Source organism: Trachemys scripta, chromosome 23 (assembly GCF_013100865.1).
Source record: "Trachemys scripta elegans isolate TJP31775 chromosome 23, CAS_Tse_1.0, whole genome shotgun sequence".
Taxonomy (NCBI): domain Eukaryota; kingdom Metazoa; phylum Chordata; order Testudines; family Emydidae; genus Trachemys; species Trachemys scripta.
Genome location: NC_048320.1, coordinates 15,322,805 through 15,335,425, shown reverse-complemented (window position 1 = coordinate 15,335,425; position 12,621 = coordinate 15,322,805). Strand labels below are relative to the sequence as shown.

Here is a 12,621-nt window from a genome sequence, read left to right as displayed (position 1 = left end):
GGCAGGCTTGAGCCTCTCCCTCTCCCCCCTCCCAGGCTTTCAAACCCACCCTCCCACTTCCCTTTTGTGGGGCTGAGGATAAAGCAGGCGCCTCCCCTCTGGAAGAATGTGCTGGGTCTGAAAGAGGACCCTGAGCGCTAGAGCCGGCTGAAGAGGATCTTGGTGCCTGACTAAATATTCTTAAGGACGCTTTTCACCCCCAACTCTTCACCTTAGAGCTCTTAGCTATTGGTCCGAGCTTCGTCACAGTGCGGTACCGAGCGAGCGAGAACGAGGGTGCTTGTCTCTGATGTGACAGGCTCTCTCCCCTCCCGGCTGCCACCCCACAGCAGCGGCAGGGAGCTGTTCTCTGACACCGGTTCCAGGGCTAGGTTATAGGCTGTAGTGCTCGGGCCCAATCGTGCTTGTCACTTTCCCAGCGGGCTCAAGAACTGAATGGCGTGTGAAGTCCCCTCTTGCCCAATGGCAGCCTCTCCGCTTCAGAGGGGAAGCTTGTTGGCCAGGGGTGTGGGGAGCTGATGCTGTGGCTAAAAGGAGACCTTCCCCCCCAAGTTCTGGCCACAGGCGCACTCCTATCACTGAAATGACAGGGAGCAGATTTTGCATGTGGCTTTTGAGCGGCAGCACTGGACGCCTGCTGTGACATGTAACAAGGATCTCAGCTGCTTTGTAAAGGTTCAGGTCAGCCCTGCCCGCCTTGGTACCAGCACCAAGTGTTTATTTGGAGCCTTAAATGCACCATCACATTCTCATAAAATGCTACTTGAGAAAGCCCAGCCCTGGCAGAGGGCTGCAGACGCGTCAATCTGCAATGGCCCTTCTGCTATGCGGCCTAGAGCCCGTTGTTGCTACACTGCCTGTGCCCACAATGGGGGGCATTTTGAGGCTCCCAGCGCGAGACACGGCCAAGCACTACCGAACAGGGTGGGGAATGAGACTCGTTTATTTGAAATTCTCCACCAACTCCATGGAATGTAAAGTAACAGTGACTGTGTAACGCCGTGCTCCCTCGAGCACACCAGGTTTGGGCTCGGTCCCACAGGGCTAGAGGAGCACTAGAAGCAGAAAGGTTATTGATGCTCCCCCAGAGAGCTCCCTGCCCTCCCTGGAACAGGTGCTGGGGACGGGACGGGAGCTCCGGACTGTCTGTCCAAGGAATGAAATGCCCAGGTTAACAAGTGCCAATCCAGAAGCACTGAACACTAAAAAGACGAGCCGCTCCCAGCCTCCCAAAGGCAGAACTGGGACGCCCCAGGTTGACCCTTCCTGCAACCAGACGTGGGCCTCCACTGGAGACTAGCATCAGGCTGGAAGCTGGTGATGGCTCAGCCTGTGTTGCTCGACGTTCGCTGATGCCGAAACAAGCTGTGCTAGGAGCTGCGGCTGGCGGCTGGTGAACAAGCTAAATCCAAGTGGGAGCTGGAGCTGGCGGCAGCTTTTACTTCCACTCAGCGAGAGCGAGGGCGGGTGCTGGTGAGACGCTGCCGCTGGACAGCTCGGTTCTCAGTGCATTTTACACTTGGCCCAGGAATTCCTGGCTAGCGAAGGGCGCAGCGGAGGTGAAGCCCAAGCAGTGAAAAACCGGCTCAGTCCTGTGAACGTGGCTTGTGCCAGCGGGGCTGAGCCTGGCTGGGACGGGAGGACGGCAGAGAGGGAGCGGCTTTTGGCAGCTCAGCTCTGGGAGTTTCACTCGATGCCCAAGTTTCTCAGCAGAGCCCTGACCTCGCGGAGGTACTGGGAATCCGGGTAGCCATTCCTGCCAGGGGAGAGGAAGAGGCGTGAGGCAGTGGCCCCGCTGGTGACGCTCAGAGCACGTTCCAAACACTACCCCTCCCAACGACCGCGGGAAGTGGGGGGGCATCTTTCCCTATTCCCCCACACACCCCATTTCCCAGATGGGGAGGAAGCCAGCGGACCCTTTCAGAACTTGGCCTCCCCACGCTCCCAGCCCCAGAGCACGAGGCAGCCTAGGTCTGGCGCAGGAATCGCTCTTTGCTAGGGTCTCACTGGGTGGAAAACGGGCAGTGGGGATGGAGTAGCAAGAAACATTTAAAATGACGTTTGGATGCTGCTCTTGCTCATTCATTTCTTATCCAACAAAGCGGCTGCTGCAGCCCCGCCAGCCAGGGTAAGAGGGGCTCTGCCCTCCCGAGCCAGGGCACGGAAGCAGCTGGGGGGCTCCGACGATTCCTGGGCATGGTGCTGTGTTGCACCACTGGTGGGCTCGCTCCAAGGCTGTCTGCAGCGTTGGGTTGCTGTGCTCTGGCAGGTGCCTACACGCCAAGCGTGGATTCAGCACAGCACCCAGGCATCTAGGGCCAGGCCCTGTTCCTCTCCCTCCTAGGCCAAGAGCTAACCGGCCAATGGCAGCCTGGGCCCCAGACCCCGTTCAAACACCAGCACTGCTCCATACCTGGCCTTGCCCTTGTCGAAAGAGGTTTTGTGGGGGATGAGGTGCCACGTCACTCTCTCCTCCCCGTCACAGGATTGGATCTGGAAGGTCAGGCCCAGCTCAAACGCTTTCTGCAGCAGCTGAGACGTCTTCTTCCCCTCTCTGTTGTCAGGCAGGAAGGCCTGGAAGCGGCCACCCCTGTACGGTCTCCCGGGTCGGGGGTCTCCAGCCTTTAAATGGTGGTGTGGAGGAGGGGAGAAGGAAGAAAGTCGTAAGATCAGCCCTGAGCAGGAGTTTGGGCTGCTGGGACGGGGCTGCTCTCAGGTTTGCCTGTTGGGAGGCGGGGCGGGTTTCGTCCCCTGCCTGGTAACGCTCCCCTGGCTGTGAAGACAGGGTCAGTTTGTGGGACCCAGCCCTTGCCCTGCCCAAGGAGCGAGCCGGGAGTGCTGCTGCAGCCGGAGCGCTGGCTAGTTAGCAGGAAGATGGCAATGAGAGGAGGCTGCTGGTGGGAGCCGTTTGTGGCGTTTCCTACCTTGGGTCACGCTCACACCCTCCCTGCTCAGCACTTCTACACAAAAACCCGACTCTGCGGCGGCGCCCTTGGTCACTTCTCTCTACAGTGACTCAGCCTGGGGGTGCACTGGGGGAGGAGACTGCTCTGGGCTATTGCTGGGTTGGAAGGGAACGTGGGAAACGGCTGTTCCACCTACTGCTGGTAACTCTCACCACTGGCCTGGGCCTGGGCTTAAAATAATAAAGGGTGACTGGGGAAAAGCCATTGCCAGGGAGCAGGCTGCAGACCTGGCACCTGCTGGAAGCCAGAGCCCCCTTCAGCCAGAGATGAACGGTGTATCCACCTCATTCAACTCCCCTCTGCTGCTGGGCCTGCAACAAGTGCGACAACCTCAGAACGGCCAGGCTGGCTCAGACCAATGGTCCATCTAGCCCAGTATCCCTGTCCCTGACAGTGACGGGTGACGGGTTCCCCAGAGGGAACGACGACGACATTGAGTGATCCATCCCATCGCCCAGTCCTAGCTTCTGGCAGTGAGAGGGTTAGGGACACCTAGAGCATGGGGTTGCGTCCCTGCCCATCTTGGCTAATAGCCATTGATGGACCTGTCCTCAGTGAACTTCTCATTCTTTTTTGAACCCAGTTAGTTTTGACCTTCACAACATCCTCTGGCAACGAGTTCCACAGGTTGACTGTGTGCTGTGTAAAGAAAGTACTTCCTTATGTTTCTTTTAAACCGATTGCCTAGTAAGTTTATTGGGTGACCCCTGGTTCTTGTGTTATGTGAAGGGGAAAATAACACTTACTTCCTCCACACTGGTCATGATTTTATGGCTCGCTATCTTATCCCCCCGAGTTGTCTCTTTTCCAAGCTGAACAGTATTAATCTTTTTAATCTCTCCTCATATAGAAGCTGTTCCACAGACTTCATCATTTTTGTTGCCCTTCTCTGTGCCTTTTCCAATTCTAATAGATCTGTTCAGAGATTTGGCAGCCAGATCTGCAAGCCGTATTCAAGGTGTGGGCGTACCATGGATTTATAGAGTTGCATTATGATATTTACTGTCTTATTATCTATCCCTTTCCTAATGGTTCCCAACACGCTATTAGCTTTTTCGACTGCCGCTGCAGTCATTGAGCAGATGTTCTCAGAGACGCATTATCTATGATGACTCTAAGATCTCTTTCTTAGTGGTAACAGCAAATTTAGACCGCATCATTTTGTAAGTATAGCTGGGATTATGTTTTCCAATGTGCATTACTTTGCACTTATCAACACTGAATTTCATCTGCCAGTTTGTTGCCCAGTCAGCCAGTTTAGTGAGATCCCTTTGTAACTCTTGGCAGGCAGCTTTGAACTTAACTATCCTGAGTAATTTTATATCCTCTGCAAACTTTGGCACCTTCCTGTTTACCCCCTTTTCCAGCTCATTTATGAGTATGTTGAATAGCACTGCTCCCAGAACAGATCCCTGGGGGACCCCACTATTTACCACTGTCCACTGTGAAAACTGGCCGTTTGTTCCTCTCCTTTGTTTCCTGTCTTTTAATCCGTTACCAACCCATGAAAGGACCTTCCCTCTTCTCCCAGGACTTCTTACATTGCGTAAGAGCCTTTGAGGGCCCTTGTGAAAAGCTTTCTGAAAGTCCATGTACACTCTAGCCCCTGGATCCCCCTTGTCCACATGTTTGTTGACCCCTCAGAGAATTCTAACGGATCGGTGAGGCCTGTCATGTTTTCAAATGCCATGTTGATGCTTCCTCAACAAATCGTGTTCATCTGTGTCATAATTCTGTTCTTTATGGGGGTGCTTTGACTACTGCTCATTCCCAGCTGGCATCCGTGCTCCCCTTCTGCCCGTGTTACCCACCCACCTCTTCTCTTGTGAGCTCTTTGGGGCAGGGACTCTGTTCTGTGTGGGCTCTGCCCAGCACAACGGGGCCCTGGCTTCTGACCGGGATACCTAGGCATTACCCCAAGTCCCATAGCTAGGGGGCTGGGAAGGCCCTGGTGGCAGACTCTTTGTGTGGCCTGGCTACCTACCTCCTGCACGCCGTCAGGGATCTCATAGACGATCTTGAGCGTTGGGTCTCGAAAGTAGCCGGGCAGGCTCTGGGACAAGGTCACGACCTTGAATGTCCCTTTAATAGCCCTGGTGCCCTTGGGGGAGTTGCAGCAGGCTGGGTGCGTGTCTTCTGCTGCAAAACAAGTCCGGCACAGAGCGTGGCCACACTGGGCGCGGCAGGTCGTTGTGCAGGAGCTCTGGCACGCATCACACTTCCCAAGCTTGTGCTCATGGGCTTCCTGCCCAGGGCTGGGACCTCTTAGCTCCAGCTCTGAAATCCCAGTCTCCTGTGAGTCCCCATCTCCTGCTGGGAGCAAGTGGCCTTCCTGGCTCACTGGGTCCCCCTGGCCTGGCTTGGGGCCTCGTCCTGCTGCAGCCCTAGCGGGTAGTGCAGTCCCAGAGCTAGAGAGCCAGATGGGCAAGGACTGTGGGGCGCCATCTGCTGAGGGGGGCCTCGGGCTTCCCCCTGCCTCACTGGGGCCTCCTCGGCTCTTGTCTCTTGCAAACTGGAATCTGTCGGGCAGGACCCGCTTTATCCTGGCCGTCTCGGGCTCTCCAGCTGACCTCTCCCCCTTCTGCGGCTCCTGGGGGTCCCTTGGGCTGAAGCTCTGTCTGCCCGCCACGCTGGCATCAAGGAGGCCACTGCCACTCACGTCCTGTGAGTCGCTGTGGTAACTTGGGTCCTCCTGCCCCACCGCCTGCTGGTAGCTGCTGGTTTTCGTGGCATTCCACCCGGGCCCATACAGTCTCGTGGTGTCGGCACCGTTCAGCTGAGGGGCGCTCTCCGAAAGGTCCGACAGGCCGGCTGTGCTGCTAACCTCCAGCTGCTGCAGACCCTCCTGGCTATGGCGATATTCTGCAGCCAGCCCTGGGTCCTGGGTTTTCACCTGCTGCGTGGGGCTTGGATATTCCTCGGCCGGAGATCCCTCCAGCCCCGGAGATGGGGAAGAAAGCTTCAGAGCACTTCGCCTCCTGGCAGAGAATCTCTGGAAGGCCTCATTGACTCTCAGCAGTGCTTCCTTGGGGCACGTGAGATGCAGTTTGTACCTGTCTTTGCTGACTCTGACCTGGGCAGAGCATCCTTTCAAGAGGCTGCATAGCTCATTCAAGGCCTCGTCGTTGGGCCCCTCCACGTCGAGTTCGGAGTAGCTCAGGCTCTGGCATACGAGAGCAGGACACACCATCTGGCACAGAGCCTCCATCTTCCACCTGGCTTGGAGGAGCTTTGTCCTGTCCTCAGCTGCAAGCGTCAGCACGGTGCCGCCTTTGTCGCTGCGCTCTGCGAGCAGGACGCCTCCCTCCCTGCACAGCCCGTCAATAGTAGAGCCATGAATCTCTTTCAGATACGCCCACTGCACAGGATCCATGCTGATCTCCTCGCTGACCCCGTAGGCCTCGCTGGCTGCCCTGCTGGGGTCTCTGGGCATGTCGCTTGCCTTAGACTTTGGAATGGAGAAACTATTGGAGCGTCTCAGCGGGGCGCTAGACTCGGGCGGTTTGGAATCTAGTGCTGAACAGGTCCCCGTGGTATCGAAAAGGCTCAAGGATTTGAAGGTACTAGACACGCTGCTCATGGGCTGAGACTTTACGGGACCGGGGCTTTTCCAGCCCCCGAGACTCTGCAAAGTGCTGCTTTCTTTGCCTCCAGCAAACAGAGACAGCGTCTTGGGTCTCAAGAGCAGGGAGGCCCCCTTCCTTCGGTCCCAATCCTTCAGCTCCCTCTGCTGAACCTCTGCCGCTGGCCCAGTGATGGCCGCAGAGACGGGCAGGTGGTGCTGACCGCTCGGTGGTGCTGGATCCCTCTGGCCCGGGGCGCCAGCTTCCTTTAACCAGCTGTCAGAAAGCTGCATCTGCTCCATGAACAGGGAGTTGCGATGCAGCGAGGGCCATGCACTGGAAAGAGACGCGTCCTGCTTTAGGAAGCTGAAGTTGGCGGCTAGCTTGTGTTCACCTTTAAACTCAAACTTGCCAGGACTCGGTCTTGGGGGTGAAGGATCCACCGTGGGTTCAGGCTTGCCCAGTCTGGCATCCCCTCCATGAAGGGCGCCTGTGTAGGTGGCCAGGGAGGTGTCGGACATCCTGAGGCCGGCTGTGACTGTTCTCCCGGTGCTTCGATCTTGGATGTATTGTTTGGCCTGGGAGACATCGACCAGATTCCCGATGAGATAGAGATGCCGCTCATCTTCGTGACAAAGGAGGAGGGGGCACAGCTTCTGCAGGTCCCCTAGCAAGGCCCTCTGAGACCTCATGTCACTGCTCAGCTCCCCCTTGCTGATCTTCTCCTTGCGCAGACTGGCTTCCAGCCGCTGATAGAGGCCCAGCAGCGCCAGGCGGGCTTGCACCACGGAGCTGATGTTTCCCGTGTTCTTGGAGGAGGCCTGGAGGTAGAGAATGGCGATGCCGTCGCTGCTGACGTCCACCACGTCGACCTGGTGCTGCTGCAGCACCCGCTGGTACTTGTCGCTGCAGAACTTCTGCATGTACAGGTAGATATCCGCGTCCATCACCAGGGAGAAGTCCTCCAGCTGCTCCACAGCTTCTCCGTCCACAGGGTCCCTGTGCAACGGGGGCTCAGACGCCTCCTCGTGCACCTGGCCCGGACTCGGCTGCTTCTCCACCCTGGGCTCTGGCAAGGGGGAGTGGGGCCTCTGCTGGGAAGCCAACATCCCTGTGACTGTGGCTGGGTGGCTGACTCCCTCCGGGGGGGCCTCTCCAGCTTGCTGACTCCGCAGCAGCTCCTTGCTGAAGGCCTGCAGCTCCGTGAACGGCCCCTTGACCGTGCACAGCGTCTCCTTCGGGTCGAAGCTGAACTGCACGGCGCCGTAACGTTTGCGCAGGCTTCTCAGGAGGGTTTTGCCATCCAGCAGCCTTCCGTAGTCGATGATCATACAAACGCGCACGAAGATCTGGAGGGACAGGACCAGAGGAGTCAGAGGGCAGCGACTGACGGCAAACAGCCCCGCTGCAGGAGGGAGATGACCCCCCGGCAGGCCCCGCTCCACCACCCCGGCATCATCAGGACAACGGCAGCTGCACACACTATCTCACCGCGGCTCCCAGGGTCACTTCAAGGCCAAGTGCCAAGCGCCCCCACCTTCCCTTCCACCCTGTGTTTGCTCTCCCCAAGGGCAGGCAAACAAACCCGCTGTAGCTTCGTGCTGCAATCGCTGCCCCTGGAGACGGAGAGGGCGTGCCCAGGCGGGAGGCCATGGACACAGGCAGATGCAGGCTCTAGGGTCGGGCAGCGATTAATGTGGGCGGGCCGGGCGGCCAGGCCTGACAGAGCCAGCAGCCTGGAGCCGAACTTTCCCCTCCACACGTGGCCCAAAGGGCTTGGTGCACAGAGTGTTGCCTGCTGGGAGCAGGGAGTGGAGCCGAGTGCGACGTTAATACGGCTACAGCATCTCCCATGTGTGCAGAGCACTCTGCAACCAGCCCAGGCCCAGGGATCCCCACGTCCCGTTTCTATTACTCTAAGGCCCCTGCGCATGGAGCCAGGCTCTCCTCTGCTCGGGCTGCAGTGTCCCTCGCAGGCCGTAGGCTGCCTGTCTCTGACATCATACGTAGTTGCCATGGAGATTATTGTGATGTCACAGACAGCAGGCTCTGACTGTTGTTGTCACAGAATACAACACCAAAGCCCAGAGCCGGCAGCTGGCCACTGAAAGCAGAGGAAGGGCGGAATTACCTCACGGTCTCTGCCACCAGCGCTTCCCCTAAATGCCCCCGAGGAAACTCGCCCGCTTTCCTGGCTCATGCAGTGGCAGAGAAATGAACAGACGTCCCTGCTTGGCCATGTGTGAGCAGAGAGCTGGGCTTTAATCTCTCTCTCACACACACAAACGCACACACGCATCCCCTCCCCCCAGTGCTATTCCCTCTGCGCTTGGCCAGGTACAAATGCAGACTGACCAAGTGTAAAATTGAGCCCTGCCTCCGGCGCGTTATCAGCAAAGACCCTTTTAAATCCTCATTTGAATACAAATAAAACGAGTTTGCTTTAACTCTAATTAAGATTAATAGGATTAGCGGAGTCCCCTTCCTCCGTATCTACAGCAGGTGCAAAGCCTGTTCCAGGCGCCGGCGGGGGCTCTGGGAGGAGCGTACACAGCTGGTGGGGGCCCTGCCCACCTGATCCCGCTCATTACCTCGTCAGCGCTCAGCTCGGCCGCGTGCGCTGTCACTGTCAGCGGGTATGTCTTTCCACCGACCAACAAAACGTGGTTCTCCACCTCCAGGACCCTCCGAGCCACTAAACCGAGCAAAGCAATAGACACCAGTCAGCCGGCGGCACCCTGCCCTGGGCTGTGCCGCTGGGCTCCCCAGCCAGACATGCCCAGAGCGGGATCCTTATTCCTCCCTCTCTCCCACCGCTTTCTTGGGGCAGCCCCTTGTTGGAGGCTGGGGAAGGACAGGACAATGGGAATTCCACCAGTTACCCTCCAGCATGGGAGGCCCAATGCCGCAGGAGGTGCCCTGGCCCCTGTGCGGAGCTTCTTGGGCTTCCCCCCCTGGTCCCAGATCAGAACTTAGCCCGCCAAGTGCTGCCTGGCACAAGCCCCCTGCATTACCTCCCGCTTCCTCAAAGGTGACGAGGGCACAGGCGGGGGAGCCAGCGACGAGCGTGATGTCTGCGATCTCTCCGCCGCCGTTGCGGGCGCGCAGGAAGTGGATGGTGAGCTTGTCGGCGACTCTCTCTGGGGGGATGTCGGTTGGGATCCCCCCCACGCGCACCGTACGCCCAGCCATGCTGCCGGACCCTCCTGCAGGGAAGGAGCGCAGACGTGAGCCAACGAGCAAAGGTCCCAGCCCACCCGCCAGGGCTCGCGGGCTGCCCCCTCCGCGCTGGAGCCTGGGCTCTGGGCTCGCAGGCAGGACACGTGGGTTCTGTTCTGGTGCATGTGCCCTGCCTAGCAAATATTTAAAGCCATACTCCTCACTGTGGGTAGGTCACCTTCCCTCGCTGTGACTCAGTTTCTTCACCTGTACAAGGAATTGCCGCACGAGGGCTTGTGCAGCTGAATTCAGGAGCATTTGCAAAGCACGTGTGGATCTACAGCGAAAGCCTGTTGTTATCCAGGGGAAACCTGGGCAGCCCTAGCACAGCTAGAGCGAAGCCCGTCCCTTCACCGCATGGCACTTACTAGGAGCAGACCGCACTGGGAATCAGCAGGAAACCACCATCCCCCGTCACTGGAGCACAGCTGCGCGTGGCCTTGTGTCTCCCCCCAGCCCGTGCCAGACAACAGCCTCTGCCCAAGGCACTTGCGTCAGACAGGGGAGCTCTCATGCCCGGAGAAAGCTGTTCCTCCCTAGCCCCTGTCCTCACCCAAGGCCCCATTTGCCCCAAAGGAAACTGAGGTCTCCATTGGATTTGTATCTCAGCAGCTCTTTTCTCCAGGGAGCCCGAATGTTCCAGCCTGTTTTTTCTGGCTTCGAAGCTCCTGCCAAGGTGGCCAAACCTCCACCACCCCTTGCAAAGGGGTGTCATTGACACTCTCTTGCAGCGACCAATAGAATGGCCAACCGCTGCAGGCCCCAAACGGCGCCCTCTAATTCCCCAGCTGCATGAGGTTGGCACCTGCCATCAGGGCCCAGCTTTCTGCGGCCAAATGAATAAGGGAGCCTCGGTGCCCTGCCCCCATGGATACACATCAGTGTCACTCTTTGGAAAGGCACCGTGGGGAGGACAATGCTCAGTCTCTGCTAAGGGCTCCAGGGTCTGTGGCCAGGTATCTCTTCTCTGCTCATTTGCAAGCAGAGGGGCTGAGCTCTTGCATTATTCATGAGCTTCCACTTAACATGCAAAGATGCAGCTGAACACGCCATAAATATTTATTAGGCCTCCAAGACGGGGACCCTCTGTTGCAAATTCTCATTAAGCAGGGAGGAGCAGAGGGAGAGGTGTCCTAGTGGGAGCCAGAGGCAAGAGGCTCAGACAGTCTCTGCCTGGGGGGAAAGATAGCACCCACAACACTCTTCAGGGTGCAAGGTAGGCCCACACCCACACGCCCCCCCCCCAGACCAACAGCCCATGCACCAGCTGGTAAAGGGATCAGCCCGCGTTTCTGCTGCCCTCCCCCTCTACTGCTGAAGCCAGGAGCGATCTGAGGCCTGAGGAAAAGCCCCATTCGCCCCTGCCCCTCGAGGCTGGGCCAGGCCCCGACGGACTGCGCCCCGCTCAGTGGTTTGCCGCAGAGCTGTGGGTGACTGAGCTGTTACCGTACCAGCTGCGTTAGACCCAGGATCTCTATATGGTTCTTATACAGCAGCTGTCCCTGCAGTCCCCAGTGGGAAATGGGCGTAGGGGCCCCCACCTGCCCCCAGTCGTTCAGGTGTCCAAATCCCCACCTGGGTCCTGTGTCACGGGCTCAGCCTGAGCACGCGGCTCCAGGGGGCGCGTCAGTCGATCAATCACAAGACCGGGAAGGTTTAATATTTAAACAAGCTGTTGAATTTTTCAGCAGGGAAGGTAGCAGCAGCAGGCCCCCCGGGAGCTGCGCGGTGTGGCTAACGGCTGCCTCTCGGGGCTGCTGAGGCTCTCCACAGAACAGCAGCTCCCGAAATAAGAGAGAAGCGATGGCGCTGCAGGAGGCGATGGCAGCAGCAAACTGCAACTCTGGCCTTGGCCTCCACGGCCCCTGTCCCTGCAGGGACGCCCCAAGGGGCGCGGGGGGCCGGACACTGTGTTAACAATGCAGCCCTGGGGCGAGCAGGGTGGCCTCGTTCGGCTCTCGCGTTCTGGGAGCGGCATGGACTGAAAGTGCTGCCCTGAAAGAGGAGTGTATAGAAATGGCACCAGCTTGGGCATCAGCTGCCCCCGCCCCCGGGCAGTGTCCAGCGAGTGGAGCCAGGGACTCCACACAGGCACCAGGGCCCAGCCACATGGCGGCGAGGACCAGATCCCAGCCCCAGTAACTTGGTCCCCCTGTGCTGCCTGGGAGTCAGTGGGGTGCACGGTGGGAGCCAGGCAGGAGCAGGGTGGGGTGCAGGGCGGGTGCCGGGTGGGTGCAGAGCAGAAGCCGGGCGGGTGCAGGGTGGGTGCGGGGCGGGTGCAGGAGCCGGGCGGGCACAAGGGGGTGCCAGGGGGGTGCAGGGGGGTGCCAGGCTCTGCTCCAGGGCAGGCCCCCTTTGCTGACGCCCCCCGGCCCTGGCAGCGAGGGGGGCTGGAGGCGGGGGGCTGGCGGAGGGCACCGAGTGAGCACGTGGGGCTGGGGCCAGCGAGGGCTGAGCCCCCCGGACCCCCCAGGCCAGATCCGCGCCCCCAAGCGCCCAGCCCCGCCCCGGGTGATGCCGGGGGCGGGGGCCGCACCCCAAGTTCCAGCCCCCCCCCCCGGGACGGTGCCCCCAGCGTGGGGGGCAGGGCCGGGCCAGTAACTCCCGCCCCCCATTGCGCTCGAGGGCCCGGGGGGGGGCGGGGCTGTGTGTGCCCCTGGGGGGGCCCTGCCCATGGGGAGGGGCGCGCCGCTCCTTCCCGCCCCCCCCCCCACGCTCGGTACCTGCGGGCTCCGCTCCCGGCTCCGGCCCAGCCGCCGCGGCGGGAAACGAAAGTGAAAGTCCGCGAGGAGCCGCCCCCCGCCGCGGGACCCGCCCCCCCTGCCCCCCCCACCCCCCCGGGACCCGCCCCTACAACTCCCCCCTCCCCCGCG

The 12,621-nt window shown here is 59.6% G+C and overlaps 1 protein-coding gene across 1 annotated transcript; it reads right to left on the bottom strand.

Moving 5' to 3' along the window:
- Positions 1-925: 925 nt before the first annotated feature.
- On the bottom strand, positions 926-12,539 carry LOC117869326. The gene is made up of 6 exons (XM_034756088.1): positions 12,472-12,539; positions 9,544-9,735; positions 9,121-9,224; positions 4,951-7,878; positions 2,414-2,622; positions 926-1,756 (listed from the first exon to the last, which is right to left on the bottom strand). Exons 2-6 carry the CDS (start codon positions 9,719-9,721, stop codon positions 1,687-1,689), a joined length of 3,489 nt encoding a protein of 1,162 aa, XP_034611979.1. The 5' UTR covers positions 9,722-9,735; positions 12,472-12,539; the 3' UTR covers positions 926-1,686.
- Between the last annotated feature and the right edge of the window lie 82 nt (positions 12,540-12,621).